The 20699-nt window shown below is 42.4% G+C and overlaps 1 protein-coding gene across 7 annotated transcripts in view; it reads left to right on the forward strand.

The window, feature by feature from the left end:
- Positions 1-20699, forward strand: part of MBOAT1 (membrane bound O-acyltransferase domain containing 1) — a 159562-nt gene that overhangs the window by 76191 nt on the left and 62672 nt on the right. For all 7 annotated transcript variants that reach the window (XR_011251125.1, XR_011251123.1, XR_011251122.1 and 4 more), the window contains 4 exons: positions 9261-9316; positions 11505-11559; positions 13482-13665; positions 15726-15918. Coding sequence is in view for 3 of the 7 variants with exons in the window: in XM_069562801.1 (XP_069418902.1) it covers positions 9261-9316; positions 11505-11559; positions 13482-13665; positions 15726-15918 (488 nt within the window). In the remaining 4 variants the exon portion in view is untranslated. The remainder of the gene's footprint in view (positions 1-9260; positions 9317-11504; positions 11560-13481; positions 13666-15725; positions 15919-20699) is intronic.

Here is a 20699-nt window from a genome sequence, read left to right on the forward strand (position 1 = left end):
AGATGCTATACCATCTGAGCCACCAGGGAAGAACACCTGTCACGTCATAAATGAATGACTTAAATACTCTAGTATTTGAGAAAGCCTAAAGGGGGTGAGACAGGAGTATAGAAATGAAAATCTTGCATTAAGATTGCTTTGCAAGCATCTTTGCTTCCCCTTCCCTTCTCAATCCGTGTTGGAGAAAACGACTCCGGAGATAGTGGATGGGGATTGTGTAAGAGCAAAGCCATCATCGATCAGATCCATGCTCCGAAGTGGCTTGGGTTCTGCCTTGGAAGGTACCTTCATTCATCGTTCAGCAGACCTGACTGAGAACCTGTAGATGGCAGGCACAGTTACAGGAGACAGGGGTGAGGAAAGACTCAGCAAGGATGCATGTGCAGTTACCCATTTCAGGTTTGCATAGGGAGGTCGCATGTGAGCGTGTCACCATGAACTGGTTTGACGAGTGTTCCCCTAATTCGTGTCCACTTGGAGCCTCAGAATATGTTCTTATTTAGAAACAGGACCTTTGCAGGTGTAACTAGTTAGTGTGAAGGCATGCTAGATTAGGATGGGCCCTAAATTCACATGGCGGGTGTCCTTATAAGATGTCCGCGGGAGAGACAGAGATACCCAGGGGGAGGGGCGGCCCCGTGAAGACAGAGGCAGAGATAAGAGTGATGCAGCCGCAAGCTAAGGGACCCCAGGGGTTGCTGTCTGCCCCGAGGAGCTAGGGAGAAGCATGGAACGTTCTCCGTCAGAGCTTTCAGAAAAGCCCAGCTCTGCCAGCACCTTGCTTGTGGCCTTTCTGACCTCCAGGACTGTGAGACAATAAGTTTTTTTTGTTTGTTTGTTTTAAGGCACCCATTTGTGTTATGGGGGCCCAAGGAGATGAATATCCATTGTTCTGATTTCATATATATATCTGCTGAACGCAGTCCCCGGCTCCTGGTCACACAGGACACAGTGCCTCCCTCTCCACATTCCTTCCTGCCCTGGTGACATCTCCTCCAGTGGTTTTGTCCGTAAAACTCTCGAATGGTTGTTACGTCATTTTTAGTATAATTGCAATTGTGGAAAGGTACCAAAAGGGAAGGATAGAGGGCACATTATGGGAAGACAGTCATGTGTTTTTGAAACGGGGTGGATTTGGGGTTTGAGAGCAGGGGAGGATGGAAGTTCCTGTCCACTCCACTGTCAGCGGCGTAGGCGAAATTGTGCTACATTCCCTTACGTGGTGTTTACCCTCTGGCATTTTTTTGGGTCTGCTTGTGTTAAGAAATCTCTTCTTTATATATAAAAGTGCAGACTGTTTGAATGAGAAGGGACACTTCTGTTAGGGGAAGGAGACAACGAAAATGTGTCTGTTCTTGTATGTCGAAGGTGATTTAGAGCCCTAATTGGCAAGTGACCATACTTTATTCAATTCTTGGAAGATATGTTTGTTTTTTTTTTTTTTTAATTATAGGGCATTCTTAGGCAGCAGCATTATTTTTTTCCCTGTCACCCTAAATGCACAGTGTCACTGATACAAATCCACCTTCTTGGGGAATGTCGGAAACATGAATGGAGAGGTGCCAACTAACTGGAAATTGACAAAGTGCTTTACATCACAAATGGTCCATGGGAGAGATTCTTATGTCTGTTCTCATTGTGTTAGTGGGTCAGTCATGTCCAACTCTTTGTGACTTCATGGACTGTAGCCCTCCAGGCTCCTCTGTCCATGGCATTTTCCAGGCAAGAATATCGGAGTGGGTTCCCATTCGCTTCTCCAGGGGATCTTCCCAACCCAGAAATCAAATGTGCATCAGATTCTTTACTGTCTGAGCCACCAGGGAAGCCCCAATAGGGAACAGTTCTCATTATGAACATACAAGCAACCAGCAGTTCTCTTTCAGAATGGAATTTGTTTAACACTACTGTTTATGTTGGTCTAAGAATCTTAAAAGACGCTTACTCCTTGGAAGAAAAGTTATGACCAACTTAGATAGCATATTCAAAAGCAGAGACATTACTTTGCCAACAAAGGTCCGTCTAGTCAAGGCTATGGTTTTTCCAGTGGTCATGTATGGATGAGAGAGTTGGACTGTGAAGAAAGCTGAGGGCTGAAGAATTGATGCTTTTGAACTGTGGTGTTGGAGAAGACTCTTGAGAGTCCCTTGGACTGCAAGGAGATCCAACCAGTCCATTCTAAAGGAGATCAGTCCTGGGTGTTCATTGGAGGGACTGATGCTGAAGCTGAAACTCCAATATTTTGGCCACCTCATGTGAAGAGTTGACTCATTGGAAAAGACCCTGATGCTGGGAGGGATTGGGGGCAGGAGAAGGGGATGACAGAGGATGAGATGGCTGGATGGCATCATTGACTCAATGGAAGTGAGTTTCACTGAACTCTGGGAGTTGTTGATGGACAGGGAGGCCTGGCATGCTGCGATTCATGGGGTTGCAAAGAGTTGAACATGACTGAGCGACTGAACTGAACTGAAGAATCTTATTTAGGATTTTGTTGAGGAGTCAAGCAGTGATTTGAAGTTATACTTGGTGTTTTAAGGCAGCAGCCTGATGTAATAGCTGTTCTCTTCTGAGCATGCATGCAAACCTATGTGCTTAACACTGTTGTTTAGGGCAAGAGCGCAGACAGGAATTGACCAAGATTGGATTATGTTCGTCTTGTTACAGCGATGTGTGTGTGTTAATTGCTCCGTTGTGTCCAACTCTTTGCAACCCCACGGACTGTCCTCTGTCCATGGAATTCTCCAGGCAAGAATACTGGAGTGGATTGCCATTCCCTTCTCCAGCAATGATGTATATGTGTTTCTAATTTGGGGGAGCATATAAACTTGTACTTCAGATTATTCTGGGGCTTGAAGATTTATCATTCTGAAAGTAATCAAAGCTGGTGTGAATGGTGAGCGTGACACACAGATTCACGTTTATTAGTGAAGCTAATGTCATTTGTGTCAGTACACACAGGGGCCAGTGCCCTCCATGTTTTCTCTGTGAATGCAGGTTATAAAAAATATGAGAAGATTTAACTGTTCTCCCTGGGGAAGCTCAACAATTGCTTGTAATAAAGCTGATACTTGATTCCTTTTAAGTCTGTGATCGTGAACTGATTGTTTTTTGCTCACAGAAGGGTGCAAATCGAGTTTTTTCTTCTGAGGGAAACAGCAAGAAGGAACCTTAATCCTTTTGCAGACAGGGCCAGATTCAGGCAGATAATTGCTCTGTCATCAGGATGGCAATTTGAGTTGCTCATGTTTTTTTGAAAACATCATGAAATGAGAACTTTTATGCGCTGCTAGTGGGAGTATAAATTGGTACAACTGTTCTGGAAGGCAACTTAGCCACAAATTTTAAGCAAGAAATTTTTCAAAGTTTGTATCATATTAAATTCCTAGGAACTACCTGAAGGAAGTCAAATTTATTCATATGTGTGTTCAACTTATGAATAGTTCAACTTGTCAATCATAGTGCAAAATTGGAAACATCCTAAATGGTCCAAAAGGGGTGAATGGTTAAATTATGATACTAAATGGGAATTCCTTGGTTGTCCAGTGGTTCAGATTCCATGCTCTCACTGCTAAGGTCATAGATTCAATCCCTGGTTAGGGAACTAAGATCCCACAAGCCACATGGTGTGGCCAAAAAAATTAAAAAATAAATTCTGGTACTAATATGCATCCATTAAAATGATGTCTTCAAAGAATATCTAATAACACTGGAAATGCTTACAATATAATGGAAAATCAAAACCACACACACAAAAATACATGTATTGAGATTCCATTTTCATGAATGTGGACATGTGTGGGGGAAAAAGAGTGGAGGGAAATAAATGCTGAGACAGTGATTCTGTCTAGAGTTGTGGAGCGGTCTTTATTGGTGATTTCAATAATTGTGTTTTTTTTTAATTTTATATAATAAGTTCTAAGTGTCATTTAAATATAATACAGTTGAATGCAGACTGCATGCTTATCATGGTGAACTGCAGCCTACGCCAGTGGAACAGTAGCTGTTTGTGTTCCTGGTTATCCCGTTGGGCATTCTAGAAATACTACTCACTCACACCCCTTGGGGTAGGAGAGCTCATTTGCCCTGTTGTTCCATGGGAGATGTAGTTTCCTCTGTTGTTATAATCCCAATCACTGAACTGATCAGCCCAGTATGTGCAAATAGGTGGGGTCTGTGTCTTAGATTATATTACTTTTTGATTGAAATGCAACATGGACGGTACTATGGTATTTGAGTTTTATCCTAAGTCAGTAACTCTGACGTCTCAGTAAGCTGTGCCGTCTGAGTCTGGCATCTGATCTACCCATCGGCTTAAATAAATTGATGAATGAAAAAGTGTTTAGAATGGACATCCTCTGAGCAGGAGCATATGGCACTGTTCCTTACACCCACAGGAAAGTAAGAATGTAGGAGTCTTACCCCATTTCCTTTCCTGCAGGTTGCCAGTGTGTGTTTTGTAAGCCCATGATCCCACATGTGAGTTGTTTCCTATTTAAGTTGCTAGAACTTTCTTCAGATATTTCAAACAGAAACACTATATTATTGAAAATATAGTCTGGGTGATGAGTAACAATATTTGACCCATAGCTTCTTTCTTTTGCCCCCCGCTCCCAGAAGGGAGATTTTTTTTCATCAAGAATGATAACAATATGATTCTTATATAGACCTAAAGGTACAGATTTCATATGGAATAACTGTTACTCATTTACATTGATCCAGATATTTAGTATTCTGCATTTTATTAGCCTGGGTTCTGTGAGAAGTGGATGCCAAAGTGGGAGCAGAAGTATGAGGTTTGTTGGGTGAAATACCTGGGAGGGAAAACATGGAGGCAACTAACCAGGGAGGCTCTTCCATCTGGGAGAGCCATCAGACAGAAATGCACGTCTGACCCCTGAGATGGAGAGGAAAGGAGGGGACTGAGGTCTTGGACTGCAGTGCAGTTCTCGTAATATTTCAGTGAGTTCAGTGATAAGTCTTCAAGCTAGGATCCTAAGCTGAGGAGCACCATACCTGGCCTGGAGGGCCCTACTGGGTGCTCAGTCATTGACTGGACACAGCCTCAGGAGCTGTGGGCTCAGCACTAACAAGGCAATGGAACCAGAGGATGCAGCTGGAGCCGGTCAATTACGCATCCCCAGCAGCCAATCAGAGAGCTGCTTTCTCATGCCCATTGTTTCTGTGAATAGATACTAAATGCTTTGCTGAACATGTGCCTAATTGTGGAATACATTAAATCTAACCCCTGGTAAAGGAAAACAAATGTTACATTTCTTAAAAGAATTTTTTTTTATTTTATATTAGAATATGGTTGATGAGCAATGTTAGTTTCAGGTGTATAGCAAAGTGATTCAATTATAAATATGTATCATTTTTTCAAATTCTTTTCCCATTTAGGTTATTATAAAATAGAGTTCCCTGTGCTATACAGTAGGTCCTTGTTGGTTATCTATTTTAATTATAGCATTGTGTACATGTCCATCCCAAACTTCCAATCTATCCTCCCCACTACACCTCATTTTTCCCTACTGGTAACCATATTCATTTTCTAAGTCTGTAACTCTGTTTTGTAAAGAAGTTCATTTGTATCAGTTTTTTAAGATTCTACGTATAAGTGATATGATATTTGTGTTTCTCTGACTTACTTCACTTAGCATGTCCATGTCCATCCATGTTGCTGCAAATGGCATCATTTCATTCTTTTTAATGGCTGAGTAATATTCCATTATATATATATACTGTATGTTCTTTATCCATCCATCTTCTATAGAGAGAGAAGAGCAAGCTAATTCTGTGACACATTTTCTTTATGGATATATCAATGTTATAAACCCCTTTAAAATGAAGTTATAAATTAAATCAAATGTAGAAACTAAGCTTGCAAAGTGCATGGGTCATCAGAATGTGTGTCTCAGAATACAAAATAATTTGTGCTGGGCTTTGTGTAAAGAAGGCTGGGAGCTTAGGTCCTATTACTGATTCCTCAGACTTACAGTCTTACAGGACAAAAAGGCTTTGGGGAAAAAAAGGTCATCTTTGGCAACTACTTGGAATGTGATGCTTAGAGTGAGTCCCTTTCAAGATAAACAGCTCTCTGCATCTGTTATACATAATGGGTTAGAAGGCTGGTAGAATATCAAGAAGATGAGCTGTGAGGTTATATTGGTCTATAAGGCCAAATTGCTCTTATAGAAAGTTTTGATGTATCTTAGTTTTAGGACCCAAACCTCCGTGTTCTGGAAGCAGTTTTTTTTTTTTCCCCCCACTATATAAGAGTGTAATCAAAATCAGTGTCAGCTGTGAGCTGTCTTGCTGCCCTAGCGTGACCACCCTGTCTACCACTCCTATTTCGCCCCAGTCCCGGAGAGCAAGCCGCCCCTCCCTTCCGCAGGCAGACCACTCACTTCCCCTGCTCTTCACCTTTCAGTGTGAGGATTCTTGTTTCAAATGTTGGCAGTGCGGCTTTTGCAAATAAGATATAAAGCTGGGTGTAGGTGTTAAGATTTCAAAGGGCCTTTGTTGACATGCTCTTTAAAATAGTGTATCTTCTTAGTTTGTACTGGTAGTTGAAAATATTACATGTTTATTCTTTTAAAGAGATGGTAAATGGAAATGGGAATGAGAGGAATTAAAGAGGAAAATGACCTCAGAGAGAGGTGGCTGGGTACAGTGGACATATCAGCTTTGGCCTAAGGATGCTTTGTGTCCAGTCCTATCCTCCCACACCTGGCGTGGCCAGAGCTCAGGGCCCAGAGGCTGTGCTGCACCCTAAGGTTATCTCAAGGATAACCTGATATTATCTCAAGGATAATATCTCAAGGACATTGACCAGACCTCAGCTTTGTATGTAAATGAGCCCTCAGAACATACGGGTTAGAGATGGCAAATTCAGTAAGAAGCCATGAGGATGGAGATCAGAAAACCAGGCTAAACTTAGAAGGTTTAGAGGAAGGTATGGTAGTTGGGCGGTGAGATTTTATCTTGTCTTATGGGGCAAGAATAGAGCTGTTAAAGGTACTGAGCTAGACCAGATGATTGGAAAAACCAAACTGCAGCTTTATTGAGATATAATTCGGGTACCATACAATTCACCCATTTAAAGGACACAATTCAGCAGGTTTTGGCAATATGCAGAGTGAATTTAGAGTCTAACCATTTACAGTGGCTAATTTTACATTTTCATCACCCTCCTACCCAAAGCAACCAGCAATCTATTTCATTTCTCTATAGATTTGCCTATTCTAGGCATTTTATATAAATGGAATCATACAATATGTGGCCATTGGGTCTGGCTTCTTTCACTTAGCATAATGTTTTCAAGGTGTCTCCGTACTGTAGCATGTAGTAGTGCTTTGTTGCTTTTACTGAATTATTGAATATTCTGTTGGATGGGCACGTGTGTGTGTGTGTGTGAGTGTGTGCTGTGCTCTGCCATGTCCGACTCTTTGTGACCCCATGGACTGTAGCTCACCAGGCTCCTCTGTCCAGGGAATTTTACAGGCAAGAATTCTGTAGTGGGTTGCTATTTCCTCCTCCAGGGGATTTTCCCAGCCCAGGGATCAAACCCACATCTCCTGCACTGCAAACAGATTCTTTACTGCTGAGCCTACTGGGGAAGCCCTGGATGGACATATCATATTTTATTTGCCCATCAGTTGATGAGAAAGAAAAATATGTCTACACACAGACTTGTACATACATGTTCAGAGCAACACTATTCATAACAGCCTGAAAGGAATAATCCAAACACTCATCAACTGATGAATGGATAAATAAAATGCATTTATATAACATTTGGGTTATTTGGGTTGTTCCTTTGGGGCTGTTATGAATAATGTTGCTTTGAACATGAATGTACAAGTTTATGTGTAGACACATCATGGGTATATACCTAGGAGAGGAATTGCTTGCTCATATGGTAATTCTATGTCTAACCTTTTGAGAAACTTCCAGACTGCTTTTCAAGCAGCTGCACCATTTAATATTCCCACCAGTAATGTATGAGGCTTCCAGTTCTCTGCCTCATGGCCAAAACCACCTGTCTTTTTGATTCTGGTCATCCTGGTGCTTGCCGAGTGGTGTCTCACGGTTTTGATTTGCGTGTCTCTGGTGGCTGATGACAGTGGAACATGTTTTGATGTGCTTCTTCACCGCTTGTGTATCTCTTCTTTAAGATCAATGTCCATTCAGAGCCTTTGGCCATTTAAACTGGTTATTTTGGTCTTTTTATTTTTAATTCGGAAGAGTCCTTTGTGTAGTCTAGTACAGGTTCCTTAGCAGAAATATGATTTTCACATGTTTGTACATGCTGTGAAATGTCTTTTCACATTTTTTTGATGGTGTGTGTCCTTTGAAACACAAAAAATTTAAGTTTTAATGACATCCATTTAATCAACTTTCTTTCCCTTTGGTTGCTTGGGCTTTTGGTATTATAGCTAAGAGGCTGTTGCCACATTGAAGGTCATGAAGATTTATGCCTGTGTTTTCTTGTAAGAGTTTTGTAGTTTTAGCTCTTACATTTAGGCCTTTGAACCATCTTCAGTTACTTCCGGTATGCTTTTTATGTGGCTGTCTAGTTATCCCATCACTGTTTGTTGAAAAGACTCTTCTTGCCTCCATTGAACTATCTTGGCACCCTTGTTAACATGGATGTCACTTCTTAAGCTTTTTTTTTCCCCCTCAAATTAAGATTGTTGCTATTTTAGGTCACTAAATGTTTTATTTACAGGAAGCTGCATTTTACAAATGCGTTTCTTTTTCTTTACTACGTGTGCATGGAAGAATTGCCTTTAAATAGAACAAACCATGTTAGACCATATTAGGATGAAGAAGTCAAAATATATACCCATCCAGGTGGAACCAGGGCACTGGATTGGGGGTTTCCCACACTAGTGCTGCTTACGCGTAAATGTGCATTTGAATTCCATGGAGATCTTGTTAAAATTCAGGTTCTCATTTTATGGTCGGGCATGGAGCATAAGCTTCAGCGTTTCAGACAAGCTCCAGGAGATGCTGGCAATGTTGTTTCTGGAACTTAGCTTCAAATAAAAATGCAAGACAGACTTTTCCGGGTGATCTTGCTGTTCACTTGTTCTACTTATTCAAGGTGATTTGGAAGGGGAAGATTGTTTTGAATTCCATGGTTTTTGTATTTTACTTAATAAGCTTCAAGATGAGAAACTACCAGGGCCAGAGATGGAATAAACATTTTCTCCCGTGGCGAGGTGGCCAGTCTTCATTTTTTTCTATCTTCCTTTTAGGCCTCTGATGATTGTTACTCAGAAGATCACAACCTTGGCATTCCAAGTTCATGACGGTGAGAACAGCAGCGCTCCTTTTGGGTCTAAGAGTGAGCTTGACCTTCAGAGTTCTTCTTTTCCACTGTATACACAGCCTAACGTTTAGACAAGGGCTGGCAGATCTTGTTATATCTTGGAAAAAAAAAAAATTTTTTTTTTTTGCAACTCAGATTAATCATAGCTTTCTACTTTCCCAGCCGTTACCTACCATTCCATTGCTGAATCTGTAGCCTTTGCTGAAACATTTGCATCAGGAACAGTGGGGTTTTGGTTTAGCTGTGTGATGTTTTAAATTTCAGTTAATTTTGCAGTACTCTCTGCCCTTGATTTCCAAATCTTTCAAGAAGAAATGGCATCCTTTTTCCTTTGGGTTCATCTCTGAGAAGCTCGGATGGTAATAAAAGATGAAACAGCATTGGCTAGTTAAGTTACCTTTATTTTTGGCTTGGAAAATTATATTATGAGATTGGCCTGAACCTATAAAAAGCTGGCAAGAGGAAGAATCTTCCGGTTGTCTAAAAACTGAACATATTCTTCACTTGGGCCCTTCCTGATAATGGCCAGAACATGTGATTATTTCCAGTGTTACTCCCGGGTTCCAGGAAAGGAGGGTGGCATTTCCACGCAAGAGGAAGGTTTCAATATGGGCTTAAAAGAAGCAGGTGCGATTAGTAAGGATGTCTTCTTTGGGTTTGTAGGGCTCTAACAAATGCTTTCCGATTGCTGAAACTTCTTTATGTGTTGACAGATTGGGAAGATTTAGTCCCCACTAGCAAGTCTTCTTGTTTTTACTTAAAGCTTGAGAACTGGTTTGATTTCATTTTGACCCTGTTTATTCCCAGTTCATACTTGGTGATTAGTCATTCTCTAGAGAACCGAGTAATTTTATTCTGAGGATGGAGTCTGTCTACACTGATCAGCTATCCGGGTTTGCTCAGAACCCGGAGGTTTCCCAGGACAGGAGATATTTAGTGCCCCAGCTGGCAAAGTCGTGGGCAAAATGGAGTGAGCTGGTCAGTATTTTTGTACCTGAAAACCATTTGATCATGGTTATAGACTCATACTAGCTCCATAAGTCAATAAGCTAAAATCAATTTAATTCCTGAGATTGCTGGAGTGGGTAGCCTATGACTTCTCCAGCAGATCTCCTGACCCAGGAATCGAACCCAGGTCTCCTGCATTGCAGGCGGATTCTTTATCAACTGAACTATCAGGGAAGCCCTCCTGAGATTGCCAGAGCTGGACTATTTGATGAGATCTTAGAAAAAAGTGAGTGTAATTTTGTTTAATCAACATTGCTTCTTGTTTTCGTTTTTAATACATAGGCTTTTTGCCTAAATTTACTTTTTAAAGCGTTCTCAGTTTACCCTGTTTTTTGTTTTTAGAATATCCCTTACACACAGCAAAATGTTTGTTTGCCTTTTTTTCTTTCTTGTGTGTGGGAGGAACAAGTAAATTCCAGAAACACTCTGCCTTCTCTTAGGCATGTTTTTGAGTTGTGTTGGTGGTTGTTGACCATAATCTGTCTTAGCTAAATATACAGTTTTAAAGTTGAATTCTTTTGCTTTTAAGATGACAGTTTGGTTTCCTTGCTGTAAGTTAACATAAGCATTTTCTAGGAGGCACAAGTGCGATTTGGTTGGGAGTTCTGGCATGGGTGCGTTTTAAAAGAAGAAAAAACTCCTGATAATTCTTTGGTGTTTTCCCTGCATTCAGGGTTACATTTCCTGTTTGGTTTTTTTTTTTCCCCTTTGGAAGAGGAAGGTCCCCTCTTTCTTTCCCATTCCATTCCATTCTCAGCGTGTACCAGGTGTGTGTACCCAGCATAATCTGGGTGGTAGTTAGGCAAGTGCAGGCAGCAAGGCAGGCTTGTGTGTCTCATGTAGCAATGAAAACATATACAGCGTGATAAGGAATACATGCAGTGTAGGTCCCTGTCCATACTGGTGAATTAAATAAGGGTAACCTCCGAATCCTCCCCTCTTCCTAAGAACCTATAAAGACTTTCCTTCTCACTCATGTACTTATTGGTAGCTCTTTGATCCAGGGCACTTAAAAAAAAAAAAAAAAGGAAAACAGAGACTCTTTATGACTGGTGAAATAAAAATGAATCATTTCTTTCAAAGGAGTTTTTATCAGCCTCTTTTAGGATGTAGTGATCTACTTCACTCAAAACCTCTTATTTCCAAATGTTTCTTTTCATAGGACTAGGTCGAAGGGCTGAAGATCTTTCCAGCGAGCAACATCGACTTGCTGTAAAGTAAGTTTGACGATATATTCTTGAGCCCTTCTTGAGCCCTTTGGGCATCAGTATTCAGAGCTCTTCCTTGTTTATATGGATGTAATATTGTTTATGGAATGAAGCTACTGTTGATGGACAATCAGTAGACTGGGTTGTCTGGCTTTTATAAATGGTAAGCTGTGATAACCTTGTTCATAGGTCATTTTAAATGGATTTGGGTGTAGTTGTGGGATAGGTTCCCTCGATTAAAGGGTCGGTGGCTCTGTAATTTTCTTAGTTTCCCAGGATTCTCCTTCACTGCGGTTGTAATGTTTATTCCAGAATTATTTTTATTGGGCATGTATCTGGAGTTGGGGGGCATCCTCAAGCAACAGTCACTTATCTGTGCCCATCAGTATGATTATGCTGGCATGAAGGAAGATAGGATATAGGGTTGGAGAGAGAAAGATGGGCTGGGCAAGAGGAAGAAGGAGAAAGCTAAAGTTTGAAGGTGGATTTTGGCCAATGTTATGTGACGTAGAGAGGGGGTGGGCATCAGAGAGGAAGGGAAGCCGTGTAAAGAGGAGAATAGCACTGATAAGGCTGTAAAATGGCATGTGGGGGAGGGTGGTACAGTCATGGTGGAGAGTTCCTACCAGAGAATTCAGTTCAGTCACTCAGTCGTGTCTGACTCTTTGTGGCCCCATGGACTGCAGCACATCAGGCTTCCCTGTCCATCACCAACTCCCAGAGCTTGCTCAAACTCATGTCCATCAAGACGGTGATGCCATCCAACCATCTCATCCTCTGTCATCCCCTTCTCCTCCTGCCTTCAATCTTTCCCAGCATCAGGGTCTTTTCCAATGAGTCAGTTCTTCGCATCAGGTGGCCAGAGTTTCGGAGTTTCAGCTTCAGCATCAGTCCTCCCAATGAATACCAGAAAGTAGCAAGAGATAACTGGGATGTATGAGACAGGGTCCCAGCTTCATTCCTTCATTAAGGAATCGGGACTTGAAAGCGATGGAGAAAGAACCGCCACAAGAGTCTCATGAACCAGCTTCTTTGCTGAGCATCATAGAGGTGTAAACACTGGAGGGCTAACCCGGTGAGGAATCCTTTCCCCACAATTCTGTCATTAGAAGAGCATGCCCTTTGGTACTTATTTTTGCTTTCCAATGTTACGATTTTTAATGAAACTCTACTCAGACAGTAATAGCACCAGCACTTCATTTATTTTTGGTTGCGAGACATATGGGATGCTAGTTCCTGGACCAGGGATCAGACACGCACCCCCTGCATTGGAAGTGCGGAGTCTTAACCACTGGACCACCAAGGGGGTCCTGAGCCTGCCCTTTAAAATGCCATTCACACACTAGACACAGCTGGTCTCTGCAGAGTGTTCTCCTGCCACTACTCGTCTGTTGGCCGGGACGTCATGCCTGGAGGCCAAAGCGGACAGGAGACTGCTACGGCAATAGTTTTGTGTGGCCTCTTCAAGTGGAAACCAGTTCCACCCATCGTTTGTTTTGTATTTATTTTGGCAGTTGAGAGGGAGTTTTCCCATCTCACACCATCTCGACCAAGTCACATTAGGCCTGGCTCCCACCCTGCCTGCTGTTTATTACCTTCATTTTCTCGGGTGGACAGACGGCTGAAAGAATGTTTGTTCCCCAGCCTCGAGGCTCCCTTTGTCCTGGTCTGGCCCTCCGCGTGTAGAGCTGCGGTTGGCCAGCAGAGGGCGCCATAGAGTGCCGTGCCGTCTCTGAGCCACTCACCTCCTTAACTTGCTTTCAACTACATTTCTCTCTTAGGTGGGTTTTTTAAGAAACAGAACAAAGAGCGAGCGTGTAGTATTTAACAAGCGACAGAGACAACACCTGTCTTTACAACGGGCATATTTGCAGATATGAAAGAAAAATCGAAGACTGAAGACTCTTCAACTTCTCACTTTATTTTTGCAGAGCAAAACCCTCCTTTTTGGAATATGTGAGCTACCTTCTCAACTTCATGAGCATCATAGCAGGCCCTTGTAACAATTTCAAGGATTATATAGCCTTCATTGAGGGGAGACACACACACATGAAGTTGCTGGAAGTGAACTGGAAGGAAAAAGGCTTCCACAGTCTGCCAGAACCTTCTCCCACTGTAAGTTGTTTTTTAGTGCCAAGTATTTGTCCAGAGGTCTAGGAAGTAGAGCTTTGCTGCCAGGGCTGACTGTCACTTTTAATTGTTCTAATTAAAAAGCCAAACAGTTTACCAGAAAGCTTGGCCCATAACTTTTTCCCCTGTTTAAAATATCAACATTGGTATTTATTTGCAGGAGTTCTCCATGTTGGAGCAACAGGAGTTTATTTCACAGAGAAGCTCATTGGCTAGAAATATTACAGCAATTAATCTACTTGCCAACCAGCCAGTATTTACTGCCTATGATGTACCTACAATTGTGCTAGTTAACACCTTCAAATGTGTCTTTATGAATAGAAATTCGTAGACAGCCAAAGGAGACTATGTCATAAATGGTGAAGGGGGAAAGAGTGGGAACCAAAATAAATGTACTTTTTATTGCAGAGCCTTACTATGGCAAGGGAAACCAGCTTTATACTGGCATGCCTTATAGTCAGTAAGTTTCATCTTATTGACTTGTAGAGAGTTGAAAGGTGTTTTTTTGAAATAATGTTTTAATTTGAAGTGTTATAATCTCAGATTAATCAACATGAGGATAACTCATTGAACTTTGCAAATCTGCTGAATGTATCCAGATCAGATATCCTATATTTAAGGAAAATTTATAATTAATGGAAGGAATGAAGTAACATTAGAAAGGGAGAAATTGAGGATAATTTAAATCCTTTTTAAATGCCACTGTCAGGCAACATTAAGTATTTGAAAATTTAAATGATTGATTAAGCCTATGTTTTCTGAGTTTTGACACAGTCAGGTCCTCTGCAGTTTATGGTGAATCAGAGACCTTTATGGACAGAATCTAGGAGGGAAGTCACTGGCTGGGCGTCATCTGAGTAACCACAGGTGCTTATATGCAGGGTCTATCTCAAGAGTTCTGTGTCACATTATTTGGAAAATAATATTATCAGAGAGTTTTCATGTCACCCTCCAAGGAGACTCTTGCATTTTTGTGCACAGAGAACATGAAGCTCTGAAGTTGCATTTTAGCCAAAGACACGTGGATGTGAGGGGCTGGCGCACACTAGTGGTGAATAGTTAGATAAAGCATGATGCGCTCTACTGAGAGATGCCGGGAATCCGGCACTGTTCTCAGTCCCTTGTAAACATTCCTGTGCTGAAACCCCAAGCCACCCTGGGAGGCAGGCACTGTTACAAATGAAAGTAGTCTTTTATAAAGTTGGGGACTATAATTCTTTGGGTGTTAGCTGACATCTCCTGGCTGTCAGGGGATCTGGGCAAAATGACTCCATCCAGGGGAACTGAAAACCTCAGTACATCTCAAGCCCAGAGCAGACTGCATGGAGACCATCCAGAAAGGGTTTGTAAGGCTATCTGCCCATGTCCTGGCTCAGACATGGAATCATGTGCCCAGAATCCTTCCTCACTAAGCTTCTGTGCTCCTTGCTGGCCACTCAGACCCATTCCCTTGGCTCTGCTGGCTGCAGGACCAGGCGGCCAGTGGCTCTTTCTTTCTGATGGAAGATTGCCACCCTGTAATGTTACTGATTTTGCATGTTTGGGGGCTTCCCTAATGACTCAGATGGTAAAGAATCTGTGCAACACAGGAGACCCGGGTTCGATCCCCGGGTCACAAAGATCCCCTGGAGAAGGAAATGGCAACCTACTCCAGTATTGTTGCCTGGAGAACTCCATGGACAGAGGAGCCTGGTGGGCTGTACAGTCCATGGGCTTGCAGAGTCGGACCCAACTGAGCAAGTGGTCTCTCACTTGGGTAATAATACCACCTGACCTTTGATGGTAGAATGTGCTGGTAAGAGTTTTTTTTTTTTAAGATCCATCCCTTCCTGGGGTGTCAGAGGCGAATCCTGTATCTAAATACAGCATGTATGCCCATCATCTGAAACTGTGCCCTGAGGAATAATGCCCTTTGCCTCTCCTTCTAGAGACTATTACCACAGCAGCCATGGGGCAGCTTTATCCTTAGCATGCCTTTGCTGAAATTGTTTTCCACGCACCAGTGTCTTCTGAATAGTTACTTCATTCTTCTCCCCAATTTCCAGGGAGCCGTGATGCACAAACTGTGCATGACCTTGGTATCTCTCCTTTTGTTTCTGACGCTGACGAAGACCTTCCCTGTCGCCTCCCTGGTTGACGACTGGTTTGTTCATGAAGCAAACTTTCTGACCCGACTCTGCTACTTATATGTTGTCATGCAAGCCTCCAAGCCCAAGTATTACTTTGCCTGGACGTTAGGTGAGTTTGCTGGAGGGCATTGAGTGCCTGAGGAAATAATGCTACTCCTTGGAGGGCTTGGCCAGAGCAACATTTGGATCACTTAATTAAAAAAAAAAAAAAAGTCCAGTGTGTCATGGAAGGCGGTTGAGCCAGGGTGACTCTGTACTTTCCAGGGTAACCCTCTTCTCAATTATCTGTGATAAGGGGAAAAGAAGTCTGGCTATTGTTTAAACCCAGTGTTATTAACAGATGTCAAACCTCGGAACCTGCTGCCTCTACCCATCAAACTTGGCTATTTAGGGCAATGGAAAGTTAGGAAAAATTCCAGAGTGATCTGACTTTCTTGTAATTTTTCTGGGTTGTCTGTAATATAGGATACACACTGAATTTTACCTATACATGTGCTCATTTAGGGTGCACTTTTTTAAGAAATGGCTGGTTAAGCTTTATGCCTTAGAAAGAAGCTGATTTCAAGTGATTTTATTTTAAGGTAGAAAGTTCAGCTTAATTGGGTATTATCACACTTTTCTTTTTCCCCTGTGAGGTAACTTTAGTCAGTATTAAGCTTTTATATTTTTCCTTTTAAAGAGTTTTACACCAGAAAAGTTTAAACCTTTGCTAAGGTGAGCAATAAACCTTCTATTTACATACCAAGAATGGTAAAGTATTTTGATAAGGCATGGGTAACCATAAGGAATATCTATTTTGCATTTGGAAGACTTTCAGGAGGGGAAGTTTAACACCTTAGCTGCAAGTGACTTGGGGGCCTGATGCCAGGGAACAGTGACTTGGTTTATGAAATCAAGTAGATTATTTAACTCGGTTCCTAGTAGACCATATTCCATAAGGGTGCAGCGCTTAACTGAGTTCTCTCATTTCATACTCTGAAGTTTTTAGCACCCAATTCAAGTTTATAACTACTGATTTATTCATTTATCATTTTTTATTGTGATAAAATATACATAATGTAGAATTTGCCATTTTATCCCCCTATAGTGTACAACTTAATGGCATTAAGTTCGCTCACAACAATGCAACCATCACCACCATCCATCTCCAGAACTTTCTCCATCACCTGAAACAGAAACGCTGTCCTTTCAACAGAGCAGTGATCCCCCATTCCTCTTTCTTCCCTGCTCCCTGGTCCAAATGATTTTTTAAAGGTCACAGTGTTCAGAAGCAAGTGCAGTCCAGTGCAGAATTTATGCCACACTTGACCGGAGAGAGACGTAAGAGCTTTTCCAAAATTTGCTGTGTGGGAAAGTTTGTTTCCGGTCCCATTCAGTTTAGCGCAAGGAGTTTTTTTTGAGTACCAGGCTCTGTGCTATGAGGAACTCAAAGGTAGGACATCTCAGCCCTCATGGTCATTGCGCTCAGTGGGGCCACAGACACGTATCCCCACCAGGCAGTACATCCCCAGAGCTGTGCCAGTGACAGGATGAGCGGAGATGACGTGTATGGACTGGTCCTCGGGCGAGGCTCCCAGAGTCTCCTTGTATCTGACTGCCTTTCCTGCAGATGCTTTCTTATTGAAGAGTCATTTCCTTAGTAGGTGGGCAGTACGCGTCCTCTGGATAGAGTGCTACTCGGAACACTGGGTGTGTTTTTCTACTGAAGTAGACTTTTCCCTTTGCTCCAACCTGGAGAGGGTGTGTGATAGAATCTCACTCCTTTCCTAACTTCTACGTCTCCGCTTTTCCTCCCTTTCTTTCCCCCTTCTCCCTCGCATTCCTGCTCCCATATTCTGTACCCCAGGGTTTATGGGCTGGCTTCTGGACTAAATCGGCTCCTGATTTAAGGAGGAAAGGTCATTCCGTGGCCTCGTAGGGAAAGTCTAACACGAGGTGGGTTGTACTGATGGGAATCTGGGCGGGGAGGCGGTTGCAGGACACAGGGGTGTCCAGCCTCACTCTGCCCTTTGTGGAGTGACCCCAGATATTTAGAGTAGAGAAATAACCCTTCCCATGGATTGCTTTCTCTGTGGACTTACCTCTTTGTCTTTTCTTCCCCACCAGCCTTTCTTCATTGTTTTTGGTAGCTGCAGTAGAAACGCTTCATTAATTTGCATGGCCTCAATTTGAAGTTTGTATTAGTTTAGATCGCATGGGCTGGTCTGAAATTAACCTTTGTATTATTTATAAGATGCAATGAATAGTGTAACAGGGAATATTTAAACTGCTTAACCGAATAATTGTTTTATCCAGCTCCTTCAGACACCATTTACATATAATTGATGTACTAATTATACACAATTATAAATTTAATCCTTAAAGCTGGCCTCTTGATGAATCTCTGCTCACTTGCGCTGTGTACGTCTAGTTCTAGTTACCGTTTCTATTGAAAGAATAGAGCTATTTTCTTTGGACTTAGCATATGAGGCTAGTGGTTTTTCTCCTACTAATTAGTACTAATTAGTGAGACTCAATTATAGCCCAGGCTGTGTTCTAAAGATCACAGATGCCCAAATAGGGGTGTCCAATGAATTTATCTTCCGTTGTATGTTAGAGCCGTGTGCAGTGCAAGGGAAGCCAGTTTTGGACTGGTGAACTTAGAGATTCTAACTGCTCTAAGGCAAGAACAGTCTTGGATAAAAGGTGGCAGGATGCACTGAAGGGAGTAGGGAATTCCGACCGTGTCTAAATGCGGCAGTTCTGAGAGCCACCTCTTCTGGTTCTTACACTTATCTTTTAGATGGCTCCTAGCCAATCAGGCTGGAAGAATCAGAGTCCTAGTGTTCAGAGTCTGGCACTGTTTACCACCTGAGCAATCTTTTCTGTTTTTGTTTTTTTTTTTTTAATGTGGACCACTTTTATAGTTTTTATTGAGTTTGTTACAGTACCGCATCTGTTTAATCTTTTGGTTTGTTGACCCGAAGCATGTGGGATCTTGGCTACCCCCCCAGGGACTCCAACCTGCATTGGAAGGCGAAGTCTTAACCACTGGCCCACCAGGGAAGACCTGCACACCTGGCGGGACTGAGTGATCTTAATGTTAACATCACTAAGCTTTAGACCTCTTACTAGCAAGATGGGGGTAGCAGTAATAATAATGATGGTGGCAGCTAACCATTCTTGACTGTTGACTTGGGCCAGGCCCTATATTATGCACTCTGCTGCTACTAAGTCGCTTCAGTCGTTTCCGACTCTGTGTGACCCCATAGATGGCAGCCCACCAGGCTCCCCCGTCCCTGGGATTCTCCAGGCAAGAGCACTGGAGTGGGTTGCCATTTCCTTCTCCAATGTGTGAAAGTGAAAAGTGAAAGTGAAGTCACTCAGTTGTGTCCGACTCTTAGCGACCCCATGGACCGTAGCCTACCAGGCTCCTCCATCCATGGGATTTTCCAGGCAAGAGTACTGGAGTGGGGTGCCATTGCCTTCTCCGATTATGCACTCTACATATATTCAATTTGGTTTAATCCTTTTAGCATCCCTTTAAAATAGGTACTGTTATGACATCCACTCATGAGAACAGGTTCCTAGAAGTTAGATAGCTCTCCCAAGGCCGTGAATTGACCCCACTCCCAAGTGGAGAAAGGAACCCAGGAGATCACCATTCCACGCCAATGGTAGTGTTAACCACCATCTTCACACCATTGTGAGCAGTAGATGAGAAATGTCTGTGGAACGCTTTACAGAATCCTGGGAAAATATTTAAGGACTGAAAAAAAAAAATTGTTATTCTTCTGTGTGTTTTAGATCTGAGGCTGGAGATGGGACAGGGCATGCCTGGATTGCTGTGCTGGTCCCAGCATCATCAGCCCAGCCCTCAAGAGCGTGTCCTCTCCTGGTTTTGTTTAATTCTGTCCTTCGCCATCTGTGCCCACACAGTGTAAATTCTTGGTCTCTAGCTGCTGCACCCTGGCTGTGTCCTCCTCCTTTTCCACTGAGTTTCCCTCCAGTCGGCATGGGAGGAAGAGATCTCAGGACTCATTTCTTTCCTCCCTTCTCTGAAAGAAACCAGATCATTTTACAGTAAAGCTAAGCATAAGATAAGCAGTTTTAAGGCATCAACAGTGCCAAAAGGAAAGCAGGCAAACTTTGAGGGGGTGGTTTTTCTTCCCACTAGCCCTTCAGAAGTCTAGCATGAGCTGGACCTCAACTCTAGAATGAACAGAGCTATGGGAAGGGTTTCTCTGAGATCTCCCCCAGATGTCAGGCTCTACAACTTCATTAGTTTGATTTTTTTATGTTTATAGCAGCTTTACTCATAACTACCAAAAGTTGGAAGCAAGCATCAAGTAAGTACATTTGCTGCTTATTTATTTATTTGTCCTCTGTAGATTGCTTTATTAAGTTTGCTTCTTTGTTTGCAAAGATTTAGGGGTTTTGGTGAGGGGATGTTTGTTTTTAATTAGGAAAAGATGAATTCTATGGAATGTCATCTCTGTATCTGCTAATATGACCATATTTTTCCTTTTAATCTGTTAAAAAGCTCATTTGATTATTTTTAAGGAAATATTCTAACAGTGAACTTGAAAGAAAATAATCTTGGCCATTGTAATACAAGCGTGTTGATTTCATCGGGTCTCTGAGTGTAAAAAATATCATTAAGGAACTGATTAGAAATGAAATACAGCAGGGGGATGGTTTCACAGAGTTCAGTGAAGTGAAATAAAGGTGGACACAGGAGCTTTTAGACTGACTTTGTCGGTAGGGTGAATTTGGTCATTGTGTCCACGTGTGGGCTCTTTGGCGGGCTTCCCAGGTGGTGCTAGTGGTAAAGAACCTGCCTACCAATGCAGGAGATATAAGAGATGTGGGTTTGATCCCTGGGTCGGGAAGATCCCCTGGAGGAGGGGC

The sequence above is a fragment of the Ovis canadensis genome, chromosome 20 (genome assembly GCF_042477335.2).
Source record: "Ovis canadensis isolate MfBH-ARS-UI-01 breed Bighorn chromosome 20, ARS-UI_OviCan_v2, whole genome shotgun sequence".
NCBI lineage: Eukaryota > Metazoa > Chordata > Mammalia > Artiodactyla > Bovidae > Ovis > Ovis canadensis.